The sequence below is a fragment of the Cyrtonyx montezumae genome, unplaced genomic scaffold, assembly GCF_038088225.1.
Source record: "Cyrtonyx montezumae isolate F1298 unplaced genomic scaffold, pur_monq_1.0 scaffold_2, whole genome shotgun sequence".
Classification (NCBI taxonomy): Eukaryota; Metazoa; Chordata; class Aves; order Galliformes; family Odontophoridae; genus Cyrtonyx; species Cyrtonyx montezumae.
In genome coordinates, this window is record NW_027071936.1 from 17200095 (window position 1) to 17220891 (window position 20797).

The 20797-nt window shown below is 52.6% G+C and overlaps 1 protein-coding gene across 4 annotated transcripts in view; it reads left to right on the forward strand.

The window, feature by feature from the left end:
• The first annotated feature begins 1996 nt into the window (after positions 1–1996).
• LEF1 (lymphoid enhancer binding factor 1) overlaps positions 1997–20797 on the forward strand; it is a 51398-nt gene continuing 32597 nt past the window's right edge. Inside the window, exons 1-3 of one of the 4 annotated variants that reach the window (XM_065736509.1) lie at positions 1997–2301; positions 2786–2849; positions 4065–4198. In XM_065736509.1, coding sequence (XP_065592581.1) covers positions 2092–2301; positions 2786–2849; positions 4065–4198 — 408 coding nt within the window. In that variant the 5' untranslated portion in view covers positions 1997–2091. The remainder of the gene's footprint in view (positions 2302–2785; positions 2850–4064; positions 4199–20797) is intronic. The other 3 variants (XM_065736512.1, XM_065736508.1, XM_065736511.1) reach the window with 3 other exon arrangements.

Genomic DNA, 20797 nt, shown 5'->3' on the forward strand with positions numbered 1-20797 from the left:
GTTTGGGACTGCCTGCCTGGTAGGGCACAGGAGCGAGGGTGCTTTGCTCAGCCCCCCAAGCACCCATGCCCCTCCTTTATTCCCGGCAGGAGGCTCCTGGGAGGTCAGCCCGTGAATTTCCATTTCCATTCGATGTTGTTTAGTCGCATCACCCTGCAAAGGGGCTACGGGAGAAACAGAACTGTGGGGTCGTGGGCAGCACAGCCGACCCCCAAAGCCCCGAGGACACGGGGGCAGCGCAGGGACGCGCCGTCGGGCGGAGCCGCTCGGCTGCGCGGCGCTTTGAAACAAAAGGGTGGGCTTTTTCTTCTTTCTCTCTCTCTCTCTCTCTTTTTTTTTTTAACTCATGTTGTTTTGGGTTTTTTTTATTTCCTCTGGAGAGGAATTCCAGCCGCCTTCATAAGAAGGAGATATTTTATTTAATTTTTTTTTGTATTTTTTTTTTCTCTCCTAGAAAACCCGCTCCATCCCTCCGCTCCCTCCCCACCACACGCGCGCTGCTCTCCCCCGTGGCTCCGGGTTGGCACCCGTCCAGGCGGCAGGATTTTTTGGGGGATATAATTTTTATTACGACGACGGCGATGATTTCCCCCTATTTCCATGCACATTTCGGCTCCGGCTCCCCAAACTCTTTGATCTCCCCCGCTGTCTCCTTACCCGGAAGAAAACCCGGGGCCGGCTCAGCTGGGAGCTCGGCGCACACGTGGGCGCCCTGGCGCGCCTCCATGCTCCTGCCAAATTTAGGCTCACAAAGGGCCCGGGGGGGCTGGTGGGGGGGGGATGAAAGGGGCCGCCGGCGGGACATCAAAGCACCGCCGCCCCGCCCCGCTCCCGCCCTCCCCTATATAGGGGGCGCCGCTCCGCACGCAACCGGGGGGGCTCGGAGTGGGGACCCTTGGCTGTGCTCTCATTTCTGCTCTCCTCCCTTCCTTCTCCTGCAGCGGGGCCGGCCGTCGGGGATGCAAAATAAAATAATGGTAAAATAATCGTTAATAATAAGAACAACAAGACATCCAACTCGCTGAAACGGTCAAACGAATCTAAAAGGCGTGCAAAAACGGAAAAGAAAATAAAAAGGAAAATAGTAATGATCATTAAAAAAACTAAAATAAAGAACACGACTTTCTGCTTCAGCGCAGTTATGTGTGTATAACAAAAAAACCCAACAGGATGCTCAAAGCCCGCAGGAGGTCCCGCGGTGCTGCACCGGCGGAGCGCCGTGCGGTGCCCCTCCGTCCCCGTCTTTCTGTTCCCAGTTCCCCCTTTCCTCGTCCGTTTCATTCTATCCTCGCTCGTCCACGTCCCACCCGCCGTGCCCCGCTACCTGCTCCCGTCCCTGACGGAGCCGTCGGGGTGGCAGGGAGCGCTCGGCCCCACGCAGCCCCGCGTGGGACCCGGCGGGGCGGGCGCGGCACGGGAAGGGCACGGGGCGCGCCGCGACGGGGCCGGGATGGCGGGGAGCGGCTGTCCGCAGGATGCCCCGCACCGAACGGAACGAGCGGCGTCGCCGCGATGTTTCCCGAGCGAGCGTTTCGGACGCTTTTGTTTGGCTTTTTTCTTGATTTTTCGCTCATCGACAAAACGCGTGTCGGCTCCCAACGGGGCGGAGAGGGGCACCGCTCAAACGGCGCTCCCGGCCCCGCAACACCGTACCCACGCGGCCGCCTCCTCGGCAAACTTTCCCGGGGCCCGGCCCGGCCCCTTCCCTGCCGCCCCCTTCCCCCCCCCCCCTCAGTGTCACTCACGGCGGCGGCGCCTTTCATCTCCGCCGCCCCCGCCCCGCCCCGACGGCTGGGGCGGGCGGGAGGGGGGTCGGCGGGGCTCGCTTCGCCCCGCGCAGCCCCGCAGCCGCCCCTACGCCGTTCCCCCCGCGGCGAGCGCCGAGCGCGGAGGCAGCGACTTGGCGAGGACTTCGCGGGTTATTTTTTTGGGTTGTTGTTATTATTGTTATTATTATATATTTTTTTCCCCGTTCTCCTCTACTCCTCCTCCTCCTCTCTCGCCTCCTCCCTCGCCTCCTCCCCCGCCGCTCCTCCCGCTCCCTTCCCGCGGCGGGCCGGCGGCCGCAGCAGACGCCGCGCTGCCGTGAGGATGCCGCAGCTGCCGGGGGCCGGGGGCGGCGGGGGGGACCCGGAGCTCTGCGCCACCGACGAGATGATCCCCTTCAAGGACGAGGGGGACCCCCAGAAGGAGAAGATCTTCGCCGAGATCAGCCATCCCGAGGAGGAGGGCGACCTGGCCGACATCAAGTCCTCGCTGGTCAACGAGTCTGAGATCGCGCCCGGCGCCGGCGGGCACGAGGTGAGGGGCAGCGGGCAGCGGGGAGGGGCGGCCGAGCCCCGTGGTGGCGGCCGAGCTCCGGCAAAGGTCCCCTTGGCGCGGCCGGGCTCGGAGCGGTGCGGGTCTCGTGGGGCGGGCGGCGGCCCCGGCGTTGCCCCATACCCCCGCGGGCCTTGGGCTCTTGGAGGGATTCGCATTGAACTGTCGGGAAGAAATTCCCGACGCTGAAACAACTTCGGGGCGAGCCGCTTGTCGCTGTTCCTACCTTTTTTCCGTGCTTTTTTTTTTTTTTTCCTCTTTCCCCCCACTTTCCCCTCCCCCCCTTTCCCCCTCCCCCTCAAAATACGCGGTAACCTGATTTTCCTTTTGGCATTTCGGTACCCATTGGGCGTTTCGGCACACTGCCCCTCGGGCAGCGCCGGCACTGTCCCGTCTCTCGAGGCGGACCCTCGCAGTGACTTCTCTTTTCCTTCCTCCTCTCCGGTGCCGGATTCCCCGTGGCCAGGTTTCCAGGCAGACTCCAGCGCAGGATTCCTACCATGACAAGGGCAGGGATCACCCCGAGGAAGGTGAGAACCGCATGTCCTGCGTGCTGCTCCCGCCTTTGGGCTGCAGTAAATGTCTGAAAACGGTGTGTGTTGGGGGCAGAGGTGGATGCGCAGCGCGGTAATCTCCGGTGACCAAATGGTTGTTGAAGGGAAGACTGATAAGGAGGCCACATGGATCCTCGCTGAAGAAATCACTGTTTTTAGGATATTGGCTTTAACTCAGCGTGGCCGGCTGTGTTCAGGAGCGGTGTGATTTCCCCCCTAGCACACAGTGCCCCTTCAGCCCCTGAGCCTCCATCTGGGCAGCCCTCCTGCTCGCTGGAACTCTCCAGAGCTTTGTTCTGGCCGAGGAAATAACAAAGTTTGTGGAATATTGCGTAGGGAGCCGGGCACGAGTACAGAGAGCGAGCGCTGTGAAGGACAAAGGCTGTGCTGAACGTGCAGTGGTTATGATCACGGGCTGAAGCAGGTCATCACCTCCACGAGAGTGGCACACAGCTCAGCCCCGCTGCCTGCCAGGACCTTGCGGTTCCTCACAGCACTGGGCACTGCACAGCCCAGCAGCTGCAATGTCTGTGCTCGTGGCCGGGAGGAAAGGAGATCAGCGCTGTGCAGCTCTCTTTCCGCTTGCATCCTCTGAAAAACTCACCTGCAGGCAGTCTCGCTGCCCAGACCCGTCCCTTTGCAGGACCCGGAGCCAAGTTATTTCCCCATAAAATCACCTGCCCCCTGGGCTCCCCCTCCCCGAGGCTGTTCAGCAGCCCCCGCCCCAGGTCTGCCCCGCACCAGCCCTGCCCTCTGCTCCCAGTTAGGAGAGGAGGGGGAGATTGCCCCTTGCTCCCACTATCTTCTCCTTCCTCTCCTAGCAGTGATGTGGGGAAGCTGTGCTGGCAGTGCTCCCCAACCCAACATTCTGAAGGGATGTGCAGCGTGGAGGAAAGCTGCTGCTTGAGAAGCACGATGTCACTGCTGGTGTTTCTGGCAAAATAAATGAGTCGCTCTGAGGGTGTGGGGTATTGCCCCCTCACAGAGTGCACTGACTCCTCTAAGAATTAACTCTTCTTCTTAAAAAAAAAATGTGGTTACAAATTGCTGGGACTGCTTTCTGCCAGAAATAATTGCCATAAGCAAAGGAATGTTCTGAGGCAGAACGTTTCCTTGAACGCACGCTACCTGTATAAGTGCTCTGAGGTGCACGTGTGGGGAATAACACCATCATTGTCTCCTCTTCCCTAGGAAAACATCCCGACGGCAGCTTGTACAGCAAGGGACCATCGTACTCTGGTTACTCGGGGTATATCATGATGCCAAATATGAACAACGACCCGTACATGCCTAACGGATCTCTGTCGCCACCCATCCCCAGAACAGTGAGTTCAGTCCCCAAAGACTTTTTGGGGTTTCTCCGTCGGTCCCGCAGCGCGTGGCCGCGCCGTGCAGTCGGGCTCCGGCAGCGTGGGTCGTGGTCCTGGTGGAAGAGCCGAACCCCGTGACGAACCGCAGCGCTCGGAGCGGGGCCGGGGGGCAGCCCCGCTCTACGCTGTGGGATAATGTGCGGTGGGGCAATGTAAATGCCGTCTTTGTAGTCTCGAGGACAGATGTGAATTTTCTGGCGTTAACTCTTTGTTTGTTGAGGAGTCTCGAGGGCTGCAGCAGGGCTGCTCGGGCTGCCTGTCAGCGAGATGAAAAGGCTCACTCCGCTCTGTGCCGCCACGTACGGTATCGCTGGCTGCTGATTGACACTGATTCCCTCCATCGGTCGCTCCACGCTAAAGGGCTTTGTGCGTCGGGGAGCGGTTATTACAATGATTACAATTTTTTTTTCCCATCCCTGCACCAGCCCTTGGAAGGACAGGGAGTGTGTGCCTTCTCCTTTCTGGGCTGCTGCAATTAGTAAACCTAACTAACGAGTGGGCAATGGGGAAGAGCAGTGCTCCCCCATGGCTCGCTCCAGAGGTGGGCGCTGCATGCATGTGACTTCAGCTGAGGCATGATTGCAAGCCCCACCCATTCAATGTACCCAAAGCTGGAATTGTAGTGTCGTGGCTATGCCTTCAGTCTCCATCTTCTGTACACCTAGGAGTAATTCAGGGCAACCTGTCCGAGAAGAGGGCGGCGCTTTCATTTTTGGGCAGTTGAGAACCAGAATGTCATTCTTCTTGTGGTACTGTGCCTCCTCTTCTGCAACTTAGTCCAGAAAAAAAAGAGTTAATACAAACAGAACATGGGCCTCAGGTAGCAGCAAGGACAGGGCTCGAGAAGGCAGCCTGGATCCCTGCAGCTTCAGGCACCAAAAGTTTTTCCAGATCCTCCTGGTTCTGTGTGGCTGCAGGTGCTGAAGAGCCTGGGCACTGCCTGCCCCGCTCCTCCACGTGCTTCGCTTCTGCTGATGGGCAGGGAAAGCTCCTCGAGGCCACGTAACCCACACAAAAGCCTTTTACAGCTGCTGTGATATTTGTGAAGTCCTGTTTGAGGCATGCACCTTCTTGGTGTATTTTTTTAAGCCGTAAAACAGTCTGTGTCTCTCAGACATGTGCAGGAGCGTGCTCCGCCGGGGATATGAAGGTTTTGCATCTCAAGTGCGTCGAATTGCCATTCCTACCCCGCTGTCGGGCCGGGTCCCATCTCACTGGCCCCGGCACAGCTGCTTTGCATGCTGTCCCCGTCCCACAGCCAAGGATTAGCATCTCTGTCACTCCGGCCCTTCCGAGGCATTGGATTCACTTAAGAAAATTGCATTCAGAATAACTTAATCTAGCAAGCCAACGGCTTCTATTTTGAGACTTGGATCTTGTGGATGTGTTTATTTAGCTTGGGTTTCCCACTTCAAAGGAATCTGTCCTCTCAGCAAGAAAGTGATTGAGTACTTAAATAAAAACGTATTCATTCAATCTTTGGGGCTGAACGAAAAGTACAGTAGGGAGCTAATGCGCGTGCCAGCTTTGCTGATCGGCCGGGGATCGACCCCGCGAGGGGGAAGAAACGTGGTCAGAGCTGCTCCAGAGGAGTCCATCCCTGCTGTCTGCTGCGCGGAGGAGAGACCTGAGTATCTTGGTCTGTCATCTTCATGGGTACCCAGCCACTCATGCAGAAGTGCACGATGATGGAGCATCATCAGTGAGGGTGTCCTCGTTGTTCATCTGTTATCTCTGTGTGGCTGTGAGTGTAGGTGAGGTTGGGGCAAGAAATTAGCAGGAGGCGCTCGGTCAGCAGACACTACAGGTGTGAAGTGACAAGGCTGTGATGGGATCTTTGTCAGATGGGCAGTGGGACTGGAGAAGTGGGTGCACAGTGGTGATGTGCAGCTGATTTTGATGCCTCTCAGGTGGAGAGCAACACAGTCCTGTGGGATGTGCTTCTGGTTCATGCTCCCTGAGGCACTGCCTGCTCGGGAGCAGCTCTCTTTTTCAGTAACTGATCACCAAGCTGTGCCTTGAGACTCTATTTCTACTATTTTCTGCTTCTGTCTATATTTCAACACTGCCTCAGAGATTTTTGTGACCGTGTCTCTCCACACATTTCACTTATCTTCATGCCTCAATCTTTCTTTGAATCATAGGATCATTAAAGTTGGAAAAGACCACTAAGATGATCCAGTCCAAGTATCAACCCATCCCACCATTCTCACTTGAACCACATCACTCGGTGTGAAAAATTTGTATTCCAACATTCTTTTCCCCCTAAAGCCGAAACATAACCTCATACCAGCCACTATGAAGCGTTCGGAACAATTGTCACCCAAATCCCTCTCTCTCCCACACGCGTTATTCGGTATCTTCAATACCCATGGGATAGGGAGAAGGGGAAGCTGTAATGGATGTAAAGAGGAAAAATGAAAGAAACGCAAAAAAGCTTAGCTCTTAAGTATGTGGTTTTGTTGCAATTTCTTTTCCTCTCTCTGTTATTTTGAGAATATTTCTAAGCTAAAGGCACAGAGACCCCGCTTGTGATATATATCTCCATGAGGAAAACTCAAAACAGGAGAGAAAAGCTAATTTATTGGGCAACTGCCCCACCAGTCTGACACCGTTCTTCAGGCTGGCAGCAAACTATGCTCCTTATCAGGGTGACCTGTGGCAGATGGCATCGTACTGTGGAGTAAGGAATATGAAGGCACTCTCGGAGAGCTGTCAGCTTGATCTGGCCGTAGGTGCCCCTGTTCATGGCAGGGAATTGCAGTAGATGACATTTAAGGGTTCCTTCCAACTTAAACAGTTGTATGAAAATGCTGTGTGATTCAGAAGTTTGTTAACGAAAGGATCTCCCAAAACAGCCTGTGCAGAAAGCTTTCCCTCTTCCCCTGAAACCTGTAGTTTTTTCTTTGTTTTGTTTCATTTCTAGGGTTGTGTGTAAGTGAGAATGTTGCAGAATCAGAAATATCGTTGCATCAGGAAATCTGGCTTAGGTGACTCTTGTGTTTGGGTTTTTTAGAGAAGCTGGGGTTACAGAGGGGTTTTGTGGAGCATCTCCTCCAGCTCCAGATATGTGGCTGTAGGTAAATACATCTTGTCTGGCAAACAGTTGTGTTCAATGTCCAAAACACCGCATTTTGCCTAAAGAACCTTTCTGCCTGATATCTTCCGAACAAAGCATTACTCAGGGTCAGACTCACACTCTTCCTGCTTTGGAGGCAACAATTTCCATCCATGAAGCCTTTCCCATCCATGTTCTGTGGGCTGGCTTTGAGCTGTCCCATGTCACCTGCACCTTGCCTCCTTGTCAGCGCTGGGTAGCTTCCCACTGCAGGGCTGGGCTGCTTGAGGCTGCGATGTGAGCCTAGGGGGCAATGCAAGTTGTTAGGCTGTGGCTGGGCTGAGGGTGGAGCATAAGTATGTGCCTGTGCAATTAAGCATGAAATAGGTAAGTTCTGCGGATAATTACCTGGCGCTGAGTAGAGCTTGAGGACATGACCCATGGGAATGGCTGTGGGCTGGTGGCTGTGGGCAGATGATGGGGAGATGTCCCCCTAGTGCCCCCAGCCTGAAATAGGGCCACAAGCCAAGAGGACTCCCTGCAAACAGGGAGCCTGATGGGAGACGTTCGTTCAGGAGGTGATGGCAGAGGTGGGAGCAAAATCCACAGCTCCTGAGCATCCTTCAGGAGCGCACCTGGAAGACAGCTCCTCTCTAAAGATATGTTTTTGTGGTGGTTTATTTGTCTTGTTTTGCTTTCGTGAAAACAAACCAGAAGTCTGAGGAAGTAAAAACTGGAGTGTATGCGGAGTGGGGACGAAGAGAATTTCTCAAAACCTCTATCTGATTAAAAGCAATGCTGATAAGAAATGCCGCAAGTTCCTGACAGTGGAGGATTGGCTGTTTCGTGTGCTGCTTTTCCATGAAGGATGGAGAATCCTGATGAAGTTTTTAAGAAAAAGCAGAGAGGGACCTGAAAACACAATTAAGTGTAAAAACTTTTTGCCAAAAAGTACATTTTGGTCTTTCTTCTTTCTCCTTCTCTGCCACACCAGCACCAGCATCTTCCCCTCTTCTGTGTGCTATCTCTACTGGCACGCAAGGGTGCAGGCTGCTTGCCCCCAGCATTTGAAGTGCATCCATACTTCTTTCTCAGTCCCTCTATTAAAAATCCAGCACAAATGGGACCTGATAATGAGCACGGCGCACTCCCTCCCCTGGGAGGCTGCAGTCCATCCTGTGCTCCTCCAGCTTCTGAGCTCCTTCAGCATCCAGGAAAATAAGCAGCAATTATGGTGAGAAGTACTTTTTCATCCCAGGTAATGGCTTGGTGCTGAAAGGCAGGGTTGCAGCATCACACGGTCCTTACTTCTGATGTTGTTTCGGGAACCTCTGCGATGCTCCACGCATTGCCCACTTCTGGGGGCTGGCATTTATGTGCCCGTGCCTGGGGCTCCTGATGGGATGTGTGGACAGATAGACGGACAGCAGGAGCGGGCTGTCCCAGCAGCCTGGCAGTGGGCAGCTCCAGCAACCCGGTCTCCCCACCCTCCCTCAGCGCTGCTTTGCGAGCATCCTCCTGTCCTTGGAGCAGGCGCTGGTCCACAGAGGACCGATCTTTCAGGGTGAGGAGTAAATTTGCTGGGGATGGAGGAAGAGTAGAGAGGCAGAAAAAAAACAAACCCACTTTCGGCTAACACAGGAAAGGCTTCTTTCTTAACGGCGTTCAAAATGAAGCTTTTGAGTCGTGGGAAGGAGATGGCTTGCTACGTTTTCAGCCTCAGTATGACTCCGTGTGTGCTGAGGAACAGCCAAACTATCCCTGAGTCAGTACCAGCAAGCCCAGAAGTGACAAGAACATTGTCATGGGGTCCACAGGGAAGGAGGGCAGGTCCCATGCCACTGTCTCTGAGACAGGGCTGTGATGAGTGCAGGAAAAAAGGAGCGCCAGTACGGCAGAAGGCAAATGATGCAGCTAAGAGGAAATTATTTTTATTGCTAATACACGAGTGCTCATAACGTCTAATTCTTTGCAGCTTATAAGGTTTAATTCTTTACAGCTTATGCTTTATTTACACACTCTTCGCTCCTCACCGCTCCGCACGCCGTAGCGGCAGCGAGCATATTTCAAAACTACTGTTCTCAAAAGACTATTCAGTGGCTTCAGAATGAATAAAAGTGTTTGTTGAAGCAGCAGCGGCGCGCCGGACAGGAGTGAGTGGTTCAGGCATGCCATGTCCCTGGCTCTGCCTCCCGTCCTCCCCGTCCCCTCTCCTTCCCACCGGTTCATTTTAAGGCTTCCCTGGAAATGCATTGCTGGGACAGTGTGGCAGTGCGTTTAATCAAAGCTCGGGGCCGCCTTTCTGGGTGGAGATTTTTGCCTTTGTGCTCACCCACGAGGGCAGGGAAGGAGGGGGGAGAGGGCAGGAGCATCTGACAGCCCCGAAAATAGCACTGTGGCGATCTTTGAGGCAGTGTTATGGCTGTGGTGTGGCTGGAGCAGGGGAGATCTCAGAAGGAGCTCCGCGGTGCTTTATACTTCCAGATCACTGGTTATCTTCCCAGATAACTGATGGGGATTTAATGCTTCTTCGCCACGTGTTGTGCCTGGTTTAGGCTAAGCGAACTGCTGTCAGTTTACTACAAGGAGCTGCAGAGGGTAGCAGCACCTAGGGCATGTGTAGCATTTTGCCTTGCATCAGGTGCTAGAAGTCACTAAATGCACCGTGAGTCACAATATTTTTTCCCGATTTGACTCGCTTACCCAATCATATTTTTACTTCAGCCTTTAGGCTTGAAAAAACATGTGCATAATCAGTTCATTTTGTGTGGTCTAGGCTATAAAAATGCCCCCTCTGTTCTTTCCATATGAAAAACGTGTTTTTAATTTTGAGGAACTTATATAATTTTCTGTGCTTTCTTTTGTATTTCAGATTGAAAACAAATGCTGCCTTCCCCTAACTTTGCATGTTCCAATTACGGAGTTGTGAAAATAAGTCATCCCTCAGCTTTTGTTACTTTAAAACAGCTATCGGTGATGTCAGAGTCAATACTAAAAGCATTAAGAATGCTGGCAGAATGTAATGCAGCTGCAATCCAACATGATGTTGGAAATGGGGTTGAGAGCATAAAGGCTTTCCATATTCCCAGGGCGCACAACTGCTCGCGGCCTTGGCTTTGATCTCTTCAAAGGCTGCTGCCTCCTCCTCGATGGAGAGACTTGGCTGCCACTCGCTCGCATTGAAAAAAGGCAGAGGTCTCTATTCAGGCAGAAATCAATCACTGTGCAGGAACAATTATGTGTAATTCAACCATCATGAAAACAGGACGAGATTATGGGTTTGTTACCTGAGTGACTGCATGGAGATGGGGAGCAGTGGACACCGGCGTCCCGCTGGCACGCCGCATCTCGGTGACAATTAGGGACGTGCGAGCGGAGCGGCGGGCGGGGGCGGCGGGATGACAAATGCTGGTCACGCCGTCCAGCAGAGCAGAAAATGAGGTTACAATTGGGAGATAATGTTTGCATATGTAACCATATTTCAGCAAGCTGGGCAACTTCAGGGAGCGGAGGAGATGGGCTATCGTAAACAACACCACTGCGCGCAGCGAGCTTTCCGCGACCTCAGCGTGAGAAACCCGGGTGCCGCGTCCTAATGAGCTGCCTGCTGGACGCAGCCTGAGGGCAAGAATTTCCTAAAAATAAAACCAGCTCCAGCCCTGAGGGCAGAGGGAGCGCATGGGAGCGGGTTACTGCGGGTGCGCCGTCCCCTCCCTCCGCCTTCCCTCGTCGGAGGGGATTTGTTTCGCCTCGCGGCAGCGCATCCCCAAGCGGAGCGTTCTTGGATTTGCATGGCAATGTTTTGGTGGCAGTGGGCTGCCGGGGGTGTGACATGGTGGTCAGAATATCTTCTGATGTGTAATGGCCTGCTTTAATGAGGGACTTGGTGCCTTTTTGCCCCGAGTAGTCAGCAGTGGTGCGCTGTCTTTAAAAAGGGAAAGAGCTGGAGTGCACAGTATCAGCCACGAGACTATTTATTTCAAATGTTATTGCCTATAAAGTCTTAAAATAGTTTTCCTCCCAAAAAGGCAAAATAAAACACAGATGACTGATTATAGAACGGTATCCCTGCTCGGCTTGGTACATAGGACACGCTTCACCTTTTATACTGCTCACGCCTAGACATCAGAGGCGCAAGAAGCTGCTTTGAGTTACAGATCTTCAAACAATAAGTCAAAACAAAAAATCAATCCCTCCAGTCCCCGGGTGCAGTTAGCTAAAGATAAAAGAGAAAAATAAAGTTATGCTAAAGCAGATAGAGGAAAGGAACAGATATGCCAAGGAAACACAGAGGACAAGTGCAGAGCTGAAGCGGGCCCGGTGTGAGCCAACATCAATGAATTTTTATCTTATCAAAAAGTTTTAGGGTTGCCAGTTCATTTCAGACTGGATCACTCCGCTCCGGGGCTGCCTGGAGCCTTGCCTTCGACACGGGCTGCTCTTCCCACCCTCACACATCTCCTGCATGCCCCTAAATACCGAGGCAGGGGGCTAGGCTGTGCCTCTCCCTCCCTGTGAAACCGCTGCAGACTGCAACAGCAAACCGAGGACTCTGGAAATCCCTACAAAGATGAACTGAGATTTCCGATCAGATGTTCGGTGAAAAATGCGAAATCTCAAATAAAAACAGTATAGGCATTTTCTTACAGTGTTATGTCCCCACCTCCCTCTGCCTCCCTGTGCATTTAAATGGTAAAGGGATGTTTTTAATGTAGGGAAAAAAAAAAAAAAGAAGAGCAGTCGTATTTATCTTTTTGACAGTTGGCTGATTCCTGACATTTTTTATGCCAGCTGCCTTGCCTGAATCGAGCTCATTGCTTAAGTCTCTGCCTACAAGGAGGAGAGCATCGTGCCCCATGGCCCTGCTATGCATCTGGGTAGCTCCACGAGTACAAAACCAGCCGGGCATGCTGGTTGGTAGAGGTGGGAAGTCTGATTGATGCCAGCTGTGGGATGGCAGAGCAGACAGGGACATGTGGCCCTAAGTAGAGGGCAGAGGACCAGCAGATGTGCTGGGCTGGAGGCACCAGTGCTGAGTGCTGCCGTTGCTGTGGGTTTGAGGGGACTTCAGAGAGCTGCTTGCTAGCCCGCTGCTGGCTCTTCTCACTTTGGGCTGCTCTGAGAGATATGTATGTCACGCTTTTCTGTGTAAACAATGACATCAGCTGCTCTAGAGATGTTTATGGGATTGCAAACTGAACAGGAAAAGAGTTAATGAGTATAGATGTTACTGTGAGATATAGTGTGAGAGACGATGTGAAAAACCGACACCTTCCATCTGATTTCCGTAAGCTGGAAGTTGCCCCACACAGCAGAAATGCTCAGCCAGTTCAAAAAAAAAAAAGAAACAACAACACATAAAGATCGGCAGCTTGATGTCTAATCCCATTCATCCCTGTGTCAATGGCACCTTAAAGAGAATTGGTTTGGTTTTTTTAGTAGCTGTCCCCCAGACTGTCAGCAGCAGGGGCTGAGCTGGGGCTGGAGCTGTCCCACCAGTGGCAGCCTCAGTTTCTTCTGGTCCCATCGGTTGGTGATGTTGTCTGGGCAGAACAGCGTGCTTGCTGCAAAGGTGCAAACAGGTCTGAGGCTCAGCAGTGGAAACGCTGGCTGTGGGACACACTGCTTGCTGACGAGGGAGAAGCCGTAGTGGGGACAGCTGATGGCTAGGCAGGGAGCGGGAGGTTGTGACAAAACGAGAAACCCTGTACAGAGCAGACATGGTGCCTTCTGATCTTGTTTCCTTCCTGAAGGATGCTAAGCACAAGTTTTGAAACATGCTGGTTTGAAGCAGGATGAACTGGGAGGCTTTCAGCCAAGCACAGGGCTCAAACGTCCAAACCTGAAGCGGAAGGTGCCGTAGCCAACCCTGCAGAGTGCTTTGCTTGGTTTTGTTTGATGCGTGCAGTGTGTGGACACATGGGAACAAGCGGAGCCATGGACCCTTCCTGCCCAGGGAACAGAGCCCTGCCTGGCCACCGTGCCAAGCACCAGCTGCCTGCCTTCCCTGTTTCAAACCCGGAGATGGAGCGTTGCAGAGGAACGTGCTGGCGGGCCCTGCTCCTCTCAGCATGAGGCTTTTCTTCCTTTGTCTTTCCCAGCCTGGCCGTGCCAGGTGTCCCAACGACAGCAGTGCAATAACACTTCTTATTTAGGGCTGCACCTCACTGGAGCACTTGTTTCAGCAGCACATAGGCTACCCTGACATGCCTAAGGACACTGTGGATACCCTGTGGTACATGGCCCTCTCTGGAGATGACAGCCAGACTGGGACCCCTGGGGAGGGCACTGGGCAGCAGTGGCTGCTGGTGGGCACGTTTGTGTCTTGGCTCTCCAAGACAGAGCCCCGGGGCATGTGTCGGCTCAGAGACCTGTCCCAGTGCATCCTGGCCTGCAGTAGGAGGCAGATGTTTGCAGAGCGTGTGTTATGGAAATCAGACCAATTAAAACTTGACCAGCCTACAGAAATGCTCCTCTCCTCACAACAGTGTCAGCTGAGTTTTCTTCGGCTGAAGGCAGGAGAGAACTGCTGTGCTCAGGGCTGCAGTCTGTGTGGGGCAGCCAGGGCCTGCCCTGCCATTCCCAGCCCTAGATGTGCCCAGGATGCTCCACACAGGCTCCTTGTCCCAAGCCCCGTGGGAGCAGTGGGTGTAGCAATGGTGGCAGGGTTGTGCAGCCACCAATTTACACGTCTGCCTACCCCAGCAGCTCTCATATCACCCCACCACATCCCACGTGGCCCCAAGTACAGTCACCTCCCAGCGCAGCCCAGCAGGGACTGCCAACCTGCACTGCACCACTGGCAGTGCTTTTTGGAGTTAGGTGTAAGGGAGGGAGGGCATCACCAGCTCTCCCCCAGCAGCCTGAGCAGCTGGACCTGCACAAGTATTGAATTAGCTTTGTTATGCCGCTGATCTGAAGTCATTACTGGTGTAAGCCGATGCAGTCCCATTATTGCTGATGGGATTGTGGCTGTTCATGTCACAGGTGAATTGGGCTCAATTAACCGGAGCTGTGATCTTAATTAGACACTGCTCTCCAAGCTTCCTTGCAGAGGTGGGACACCCCCCATCCCACAGTCCACTGAGGGGATTTGGCCACATGCTGCCCCAGGTACAGCACAGCATCCTCACCTGGGGTGCAGGACCCACCGCAGGGCCACGCTCATCTGATGGAGGGGCCCTTCCTGAAGCACCGCTCTCTCCGCTAAATATAGCTCCTGCCTGGGCTCTATTTCTGGTGCCCATTTTAGGCGCCGGGAGCCCTGTGAGACCCCTGCTGCCGAGCGTGGCGGGAGGAGCAGCAGTTTCCTGAGCGCCTGCGTCCTTCCCCGCCAGGAAGGATGTGCCTGGGACGGAAAGCTTGCGTGGGGCTGCCCGGCCGGCTGCTGCCAGACAGACGGTGTGACAGCTGATGGCTGCCTCCTCCCCAGCTAACCGAGAGTTCCTTCCTCTGCCTGCTCAAAGCTTCTTTTCCATTTTGCCCCGCTTTGAAAGCTCGTGGGAAAGCAGCCAGTTGGAGCCCACCAACAGCGCGGCCAGGGGGATGAGGCTAAATGTGTGGGTGAAAGCTGCTGCTCGGGTGCACAGCCTCCAGTAAACCCCTCCCAAACCACTTCCCTCCATCGCCTCAGGACTCAGCAGGGTCGTTGTCGCTACCCTTCACTTGTCGGCTCATGAGCAGGAAAATGCTTGCAGAAAGCGAGGAAGGGATGGGCAGCTGGAGGCTCTGGCAGCACTTGGAGATGGTGGAGGTCGTGTTTTCTCACAGCCTTGCTAGAGTCCTCCCTTTGAGAAGGTGGGAAGCTGTGGGCAGGGCTGGTCCAGGGCAGGGACTGCTCCCCAGGCAGGCAGGCAGGTCCATGCTCCATGCTGGTGCCCCATGGTTTGGTCCCATTGTCCAGGCTAAGCGTTGCTTTGAGGTTTTGCTGTAGATGCTCACCCCACAGGTACTCTCAAATTACATTTTTGGAGGCGTGCTTGGGTTGATGCGAGGATGGTGCCTCCAAGGGGTCCTTAGAGAAGGGCTGCCTGAGCCATCCTGCCTGTAATCTGCTGGCCTTAACAAAGGACCTAATTTCTCTGCAAGATGCAGGTGTGAGACTGGTGCTTAGCGCCCTGGGGTCTGCGATACCAAAACATGCCTGTCACTGCTCGAAGGGCAGGCACAGAGGAAGGCACTGCTATTTTGGTTTGCAATGGTTGCTTTGCTGCCGAGATAAGCTGTGGTGGGTGGCACGTACATCAGATGCTACCCTGCACTCAAAAAACAGAAAACAAACAGAAAACTGAGATAAGCGGTGCTTTAAGGAAGATCAAAAACTGGTCTGTGTTTTTCCTCGCCTTGGGAGAACCTATGGTCCTACCACCAGACCAAATGCAGGTTTATGTAGGTATACACAAGGCTCTTGTGGAAAAGAGTGGCAAATGAACACTGCTACCGAGAGGATATGACAGGCTTGGTGTGCATTGTTGCATCAAGACACAAAAAAGCACTCTGAATGAGTTATTTGCGTTTCGGTGTAGATGCTCAAGCAGTCCCACGCAGCAGTGGGAAGCAGGGAGATGGCTGCGTTTCAGGTGGGAAGGGCACAAAACATGCCTCTGGTTACTTTGTCTCCTTCAGTATCTTGCAGCGGTGCCTTGTTGCTTTCTGAGCCCGCTTTGTTTTCGTTTCACCAGGGCTTTGCTGGAGCAGCAGCTCCTGTTTACACTCAGTTTATCACGTACCTACTGATGCACTTTCAGCCCTGTAGCCCCAGATGGGTCAAAACCCAGTGGCTGGATGAAAGCACAACACTGCTGAGCTGTATTTTCTTGCTGAAACGTTTACATCCATCTCCCTTTCACTTGCGTAGCTCGCATACACCAGGGCTGCTCTCTGCTACTATTGCTGTGCAATAAGTCACCCTCTAAACTTAGCTCCGATCCCAGCCGTCTTCCCCTGGAGATGCACACCTCTTTCCTCCACAGTTGCTGACAGGCAGGTTGCATTCATCTCACATATCCGAGATCCTCTGATGGCACTTGCTGGCATCCTCACTTCCCTGAGTGTTGCTCCTGTGTGCCCATCTCAGGGATGGCTTCGCTCCCAGAGCTGCCGCTGGGAGGGCATGCAGGCAGCTCTCCTCTTGCAGTGAAATCCTGTGCCAGCTGGGTAATGGGGGGAGATTAATGACTGCCTTGGAAGCCAGTTATCCAGCATGCCGGCCGGAGGGCAAGCATCATGATAGTTGCAGCAGCTGGTTTGGAGAGGAGGGAAATGAGGGGAAGATAAAATTGCACGCCCAGAATGCCAGGGTAGCCTGTGTTCATGCTTTGATGTCTTCTCCCTCCACACCCTCCTGTGGGTTAAAAATGAAACTAGACTGCATTTATAATGGGTGTGTGAATATCTGTATTTAGCTGCAGCAAGCAAGCTTTTGGGCTGGAGCCTCATGTGTGGTGCTGGGGAGATGCAGCTGGGAGCTTTCTGTGCCCTGCTCTGGGGACACACACCCATTCATTCAGATGACGCAGCCTAAGAAATCCCAACATACGTGAATGCGAGAGGAAGCAAGGGGAGATTCAGCACCCTTTTATTCCTCCTTAACGGTGCTGAAGGGTATAGGACAGAGTGCAGGCCTCCCCTGCCCTTCTTTGTGACCACAGTCAGGTTCGCAACCAGGATGGTGGCACTGCACAATAAACAGATGATTGCAGACCCACCCCAAATTCCCCAAGACTTATGCGTACAACTGAAAAAGGAGGGCTGAGATACTGGAGGGAGCAGCACCCCTCCTTCTGTCCAGGCAGTCCTGAGTGTGCAGACAGGAGCTCCTCCAGCCCACCAGAAGGCAGCTTGGGGGAACAGAGCTGCTCCTACTATTGTGCAACACCACTGCATCCACTTCTGCATGGTGTGCTTTAATCAGCAGCCCTCCCTCTGGCCCTCAGGCCTCAAAATTCCACAAAACCCAATTAACAGAGATGAGAGAGCTCTAGCGTGTATACATATGAAATTTCAGAAGGCTAAAGAAGAGACTCCTAATACCATAAAGCCTGCCCTAAAGTAAAATTTGCATCTGAAATCTACATAGCTAACCCCTGCAAGGAAGACTAGATCATTGAGTGCAACACTTCCCCCCCCCCCCCAGCAGGGGTAACTCACCCAGGTTTTGTTGGGTTTGACTCAGCTTGCAGCCAGGGAGCACTGCAGAGCCAATGCAGCACCAAACCTGCACACAGCACAGCTACCCCATAGGGGAGCAATAGCCCCAGAGGGTCAGGAGAACTTCTCCAGGTGGGCAGCCCAGAGCAGGCTGGGTACACACAGTGCTTATACAGACTCATTAAGGGAAGTATTTAAGACTGAGCTAATTAGCACCCACTGACACAGTGCATTGAGCCCAGGTGTTTCATGCTTTGCTGAACCAGTGGTACTCTGGCTTGTTCAAGTTGCCTGCCCTGAGAAAAACAAAACAGAAGAGAAAAAACCCTCAGCGCGAACAGTCCTTTAGGTACAGGTTAGGTGTTCAGAGAGAAACTGATGAAAAAAATGACTTGGTCCTTTCAGATCAGCCCTTTGCTTGTTTCAGATGCGTAGTTTCTCCTCCTATTAATCCTACCTGTGGCTTAATTGCATACTAATGCTCTGCTCCTTTTTGAATCTCTGTGTGCATGCCCTCAGTAAGAGTGGCACACCACTGCCCTCTTCAACCAGGTGAGAGCTGAAGCCCCTCACCCAAATTCCTACAGGAGCACAGCACAGCCTGTAGCAGGGCAGGGGGAATCAGGCAGCGTGCTGCCAGCACAGGTAAGCATTTCGCTGCCAAAACACGAGGTCTCAAAGCTGCTTTTTTTATTACCTCCGGATTCTGCAGAAGGCTCGTTATCTCACACTGCGAGCCAGCATGATCAAAGCCCCAGGAAAGGTCAGGCATTCCTGCAGGAGCCACACTCAACCAGCACTCCCCCAGCCCACAACACCTCCTGAAATCCTTTATCTCACTAACGAGCCAGCCTACAGATTAGCCAGCCCTGCCTCAGCTTGATGGTGAGAGCACCCAACACCTGGCCTGGGTTTTCTGGACAGGAGGGTGGTTTTTTTTTTCTTTGATTCCTTATGATTTTGTTTTATGAGAGAGGCAGAGTTTCCTTCCTCCAGCTTAGTGCAAGGAGCTCGATGCTGAGAAAAAGACACGTCTCCATGCCACACTGTTGCTTTTCTCATAGTGTCGGCTCCTACTGTATCACACTAAGTGATACAAATGGTGAATTGTAATATCCCGGACCTGAAAAATCATCCATGGCACCTTTCAGTGAGGGGATGTTGCTCTCGCAGTGCCCAACTGGCCTGCTAGCCCATGGGAGCACAGTTGTCACCCTCTTCCTCTGCCACACTCTGTGGTGCAGCAGAGTGTAACTTGCAAGGAAGAATCTAATTGTCCTTAATAATGGGGCAGTGGTAAACTGCAGAAGTTCCTCTTGAACGAGGTAACCCTGGCGTAGTGCTGGAGGTTCAGAGGTTTGAGGCGTGACTGCGGGGCGACCCCTGGCCACAGGCAGGGTGCTGTGAGCAGCCGTAGGACCATCTGGAGGGGTGATTTATGGGGGGCTCAAGCAGTCTGGCAATTCAGGCTCTCTTTTACGATGTTTAGACTTTTACCCGTGTTATAAAGTGCAGCGCAGGTTTTTTATGAGGATGTAGGTGCCTGCTGCACAAAGCTCGGGCTGTGGGTTGGATGTTGTTTTTTTTCTTTTAAGAGTGACTTTAAATTTAAAAGGGCAGCTCTTGAATTAAAAAAAAAAAAAAAAAAAAAAAAACCAAGTCTAGCAGCAGGCAGGAATATCCCACGCGGGATTTAAAAGGCGTCACGTGCAGTGTGCATACCAGCAGCGTTTTTTTAAGCCCTCTGGCACCTTCCCAGGGCTGAGCACAGAGGCCAAAGCAGAGTTGGAGGAGATCCAGTCCTGCCATCGCTGGGAGAGACATTTTGGGTGCGGAGGACCCACATTTGGGTCACATGACTTCGTTTTAGCAGCTCTCTAAAGAGGCTGCTCTAGCACCACAGCCAACAAAGGAACATCCCTTGTAGGCTCCTCATGGTGTTCCTGCATCTGGTACCAACGGCGGAGCATCCCTACCCGATTCATACAAAGTGTGCAAGCATTCAAAGCGTTTGAAGCTCTTCTTTGAGCTTGTGCTTCACCCCACTCAATTCTCTGCTCATGCTGAGTTGTACACTGTGATCATTACACTTCAAGCTACACTCACAGCTTAGTGTCTCCCTGGTGTTAGAAACTCTCACGGGCCCGATCTAGAAAATTAAGCCAGCAGTTTTTGAGCACTTCTGTTCGTACTGAGGTGATCCTTCACAATATGGCAGAGAAATAATTTCTGTTATGTCCTTCTACTGATGGTTCAAATAACCTGTCTCGGAGACATCCTGTTTCTGGAGGGCCCTATTGCTTTAATTCCTATTAAAATTGGTTTTGCCTTCTGTGGAACAGTACTGCAGAAATTAAGTACTTGCAAATGCGTTTTACCTCCAGATATATGTTGCTGTTTGAATTTTCAATCCTAGTGAAGCTTTAGCAGACTGCTACTTTTGGCCTAATCATTTGTACGTTTTTAGGGATTTTTTTTTCTTAGTTTAAAAATGAATATTTTATTTTAAGCCTTTGGACCATCTTGCCCACATCCAGTGATGGATGTCTAATGAGATGACTTTTTACCTCCACTAAATGGTTATATTGTTTGCGCTGATGTATGCTAAGACTTGATGCATTAAATCTTTGGTCATTAGCAGATGCCATTAGCAGAAAAGTCCAAATCACTTAGAGCTGTGACTTAAGACTTTTCATTAAAATCTGAATTTGCATGTTATTGGATAAATCTGTTAATACGGTTTAGCTGGACTCAGAGAAGTTACTTGAAAACTTTTTTCCACTGGGTATGCAGGGTCAGCGGTGCCCAGGAGCCTTAAAGTTTAGAAAATGACCCCTCTGGTGCTTGCTTTGTACCCCACTGTACGCTGGGTGACCCTCTGTTAATCCAACTGCGTGCAGCCTGCTCCCAGGCCCTTAACTCCCTGAAATCCAGTGGCAAGGCCTCCTCACTGCTTGGCAGTGTATGGGCGGCCCTTCCTGGACCTTTGGTGTCAGACACGGTCGATCACAGCAAAAATTTGCCCCTGTAGAGAGGAAGCTTGCCCAGAGCAAGGACTAGCTGAAGCATCACTGAAGTAGTCAGTCATCGCTTCTCCATTTTCACATCCATTTCTGTCTTGATTTCTTGGATTTCTTATTTTTCAGAAGGCAAAGGTCGTAGGAGTGCTTCCACAAGTGCCAGTCACATTGGGTAGCTTGGGCAGCCCAGCTCAATCTCTGCTGTGCTGGAGATAATCAGGTGCTGTGCAGTCAGCCTTTCTGCTGCAAACTCAGGTGCAGTGAGGCAGCTCTTGGACACCTACATGTGTGCCAGATGCTTCCCCAGCTCTTTGGGTCCTTGTGCTT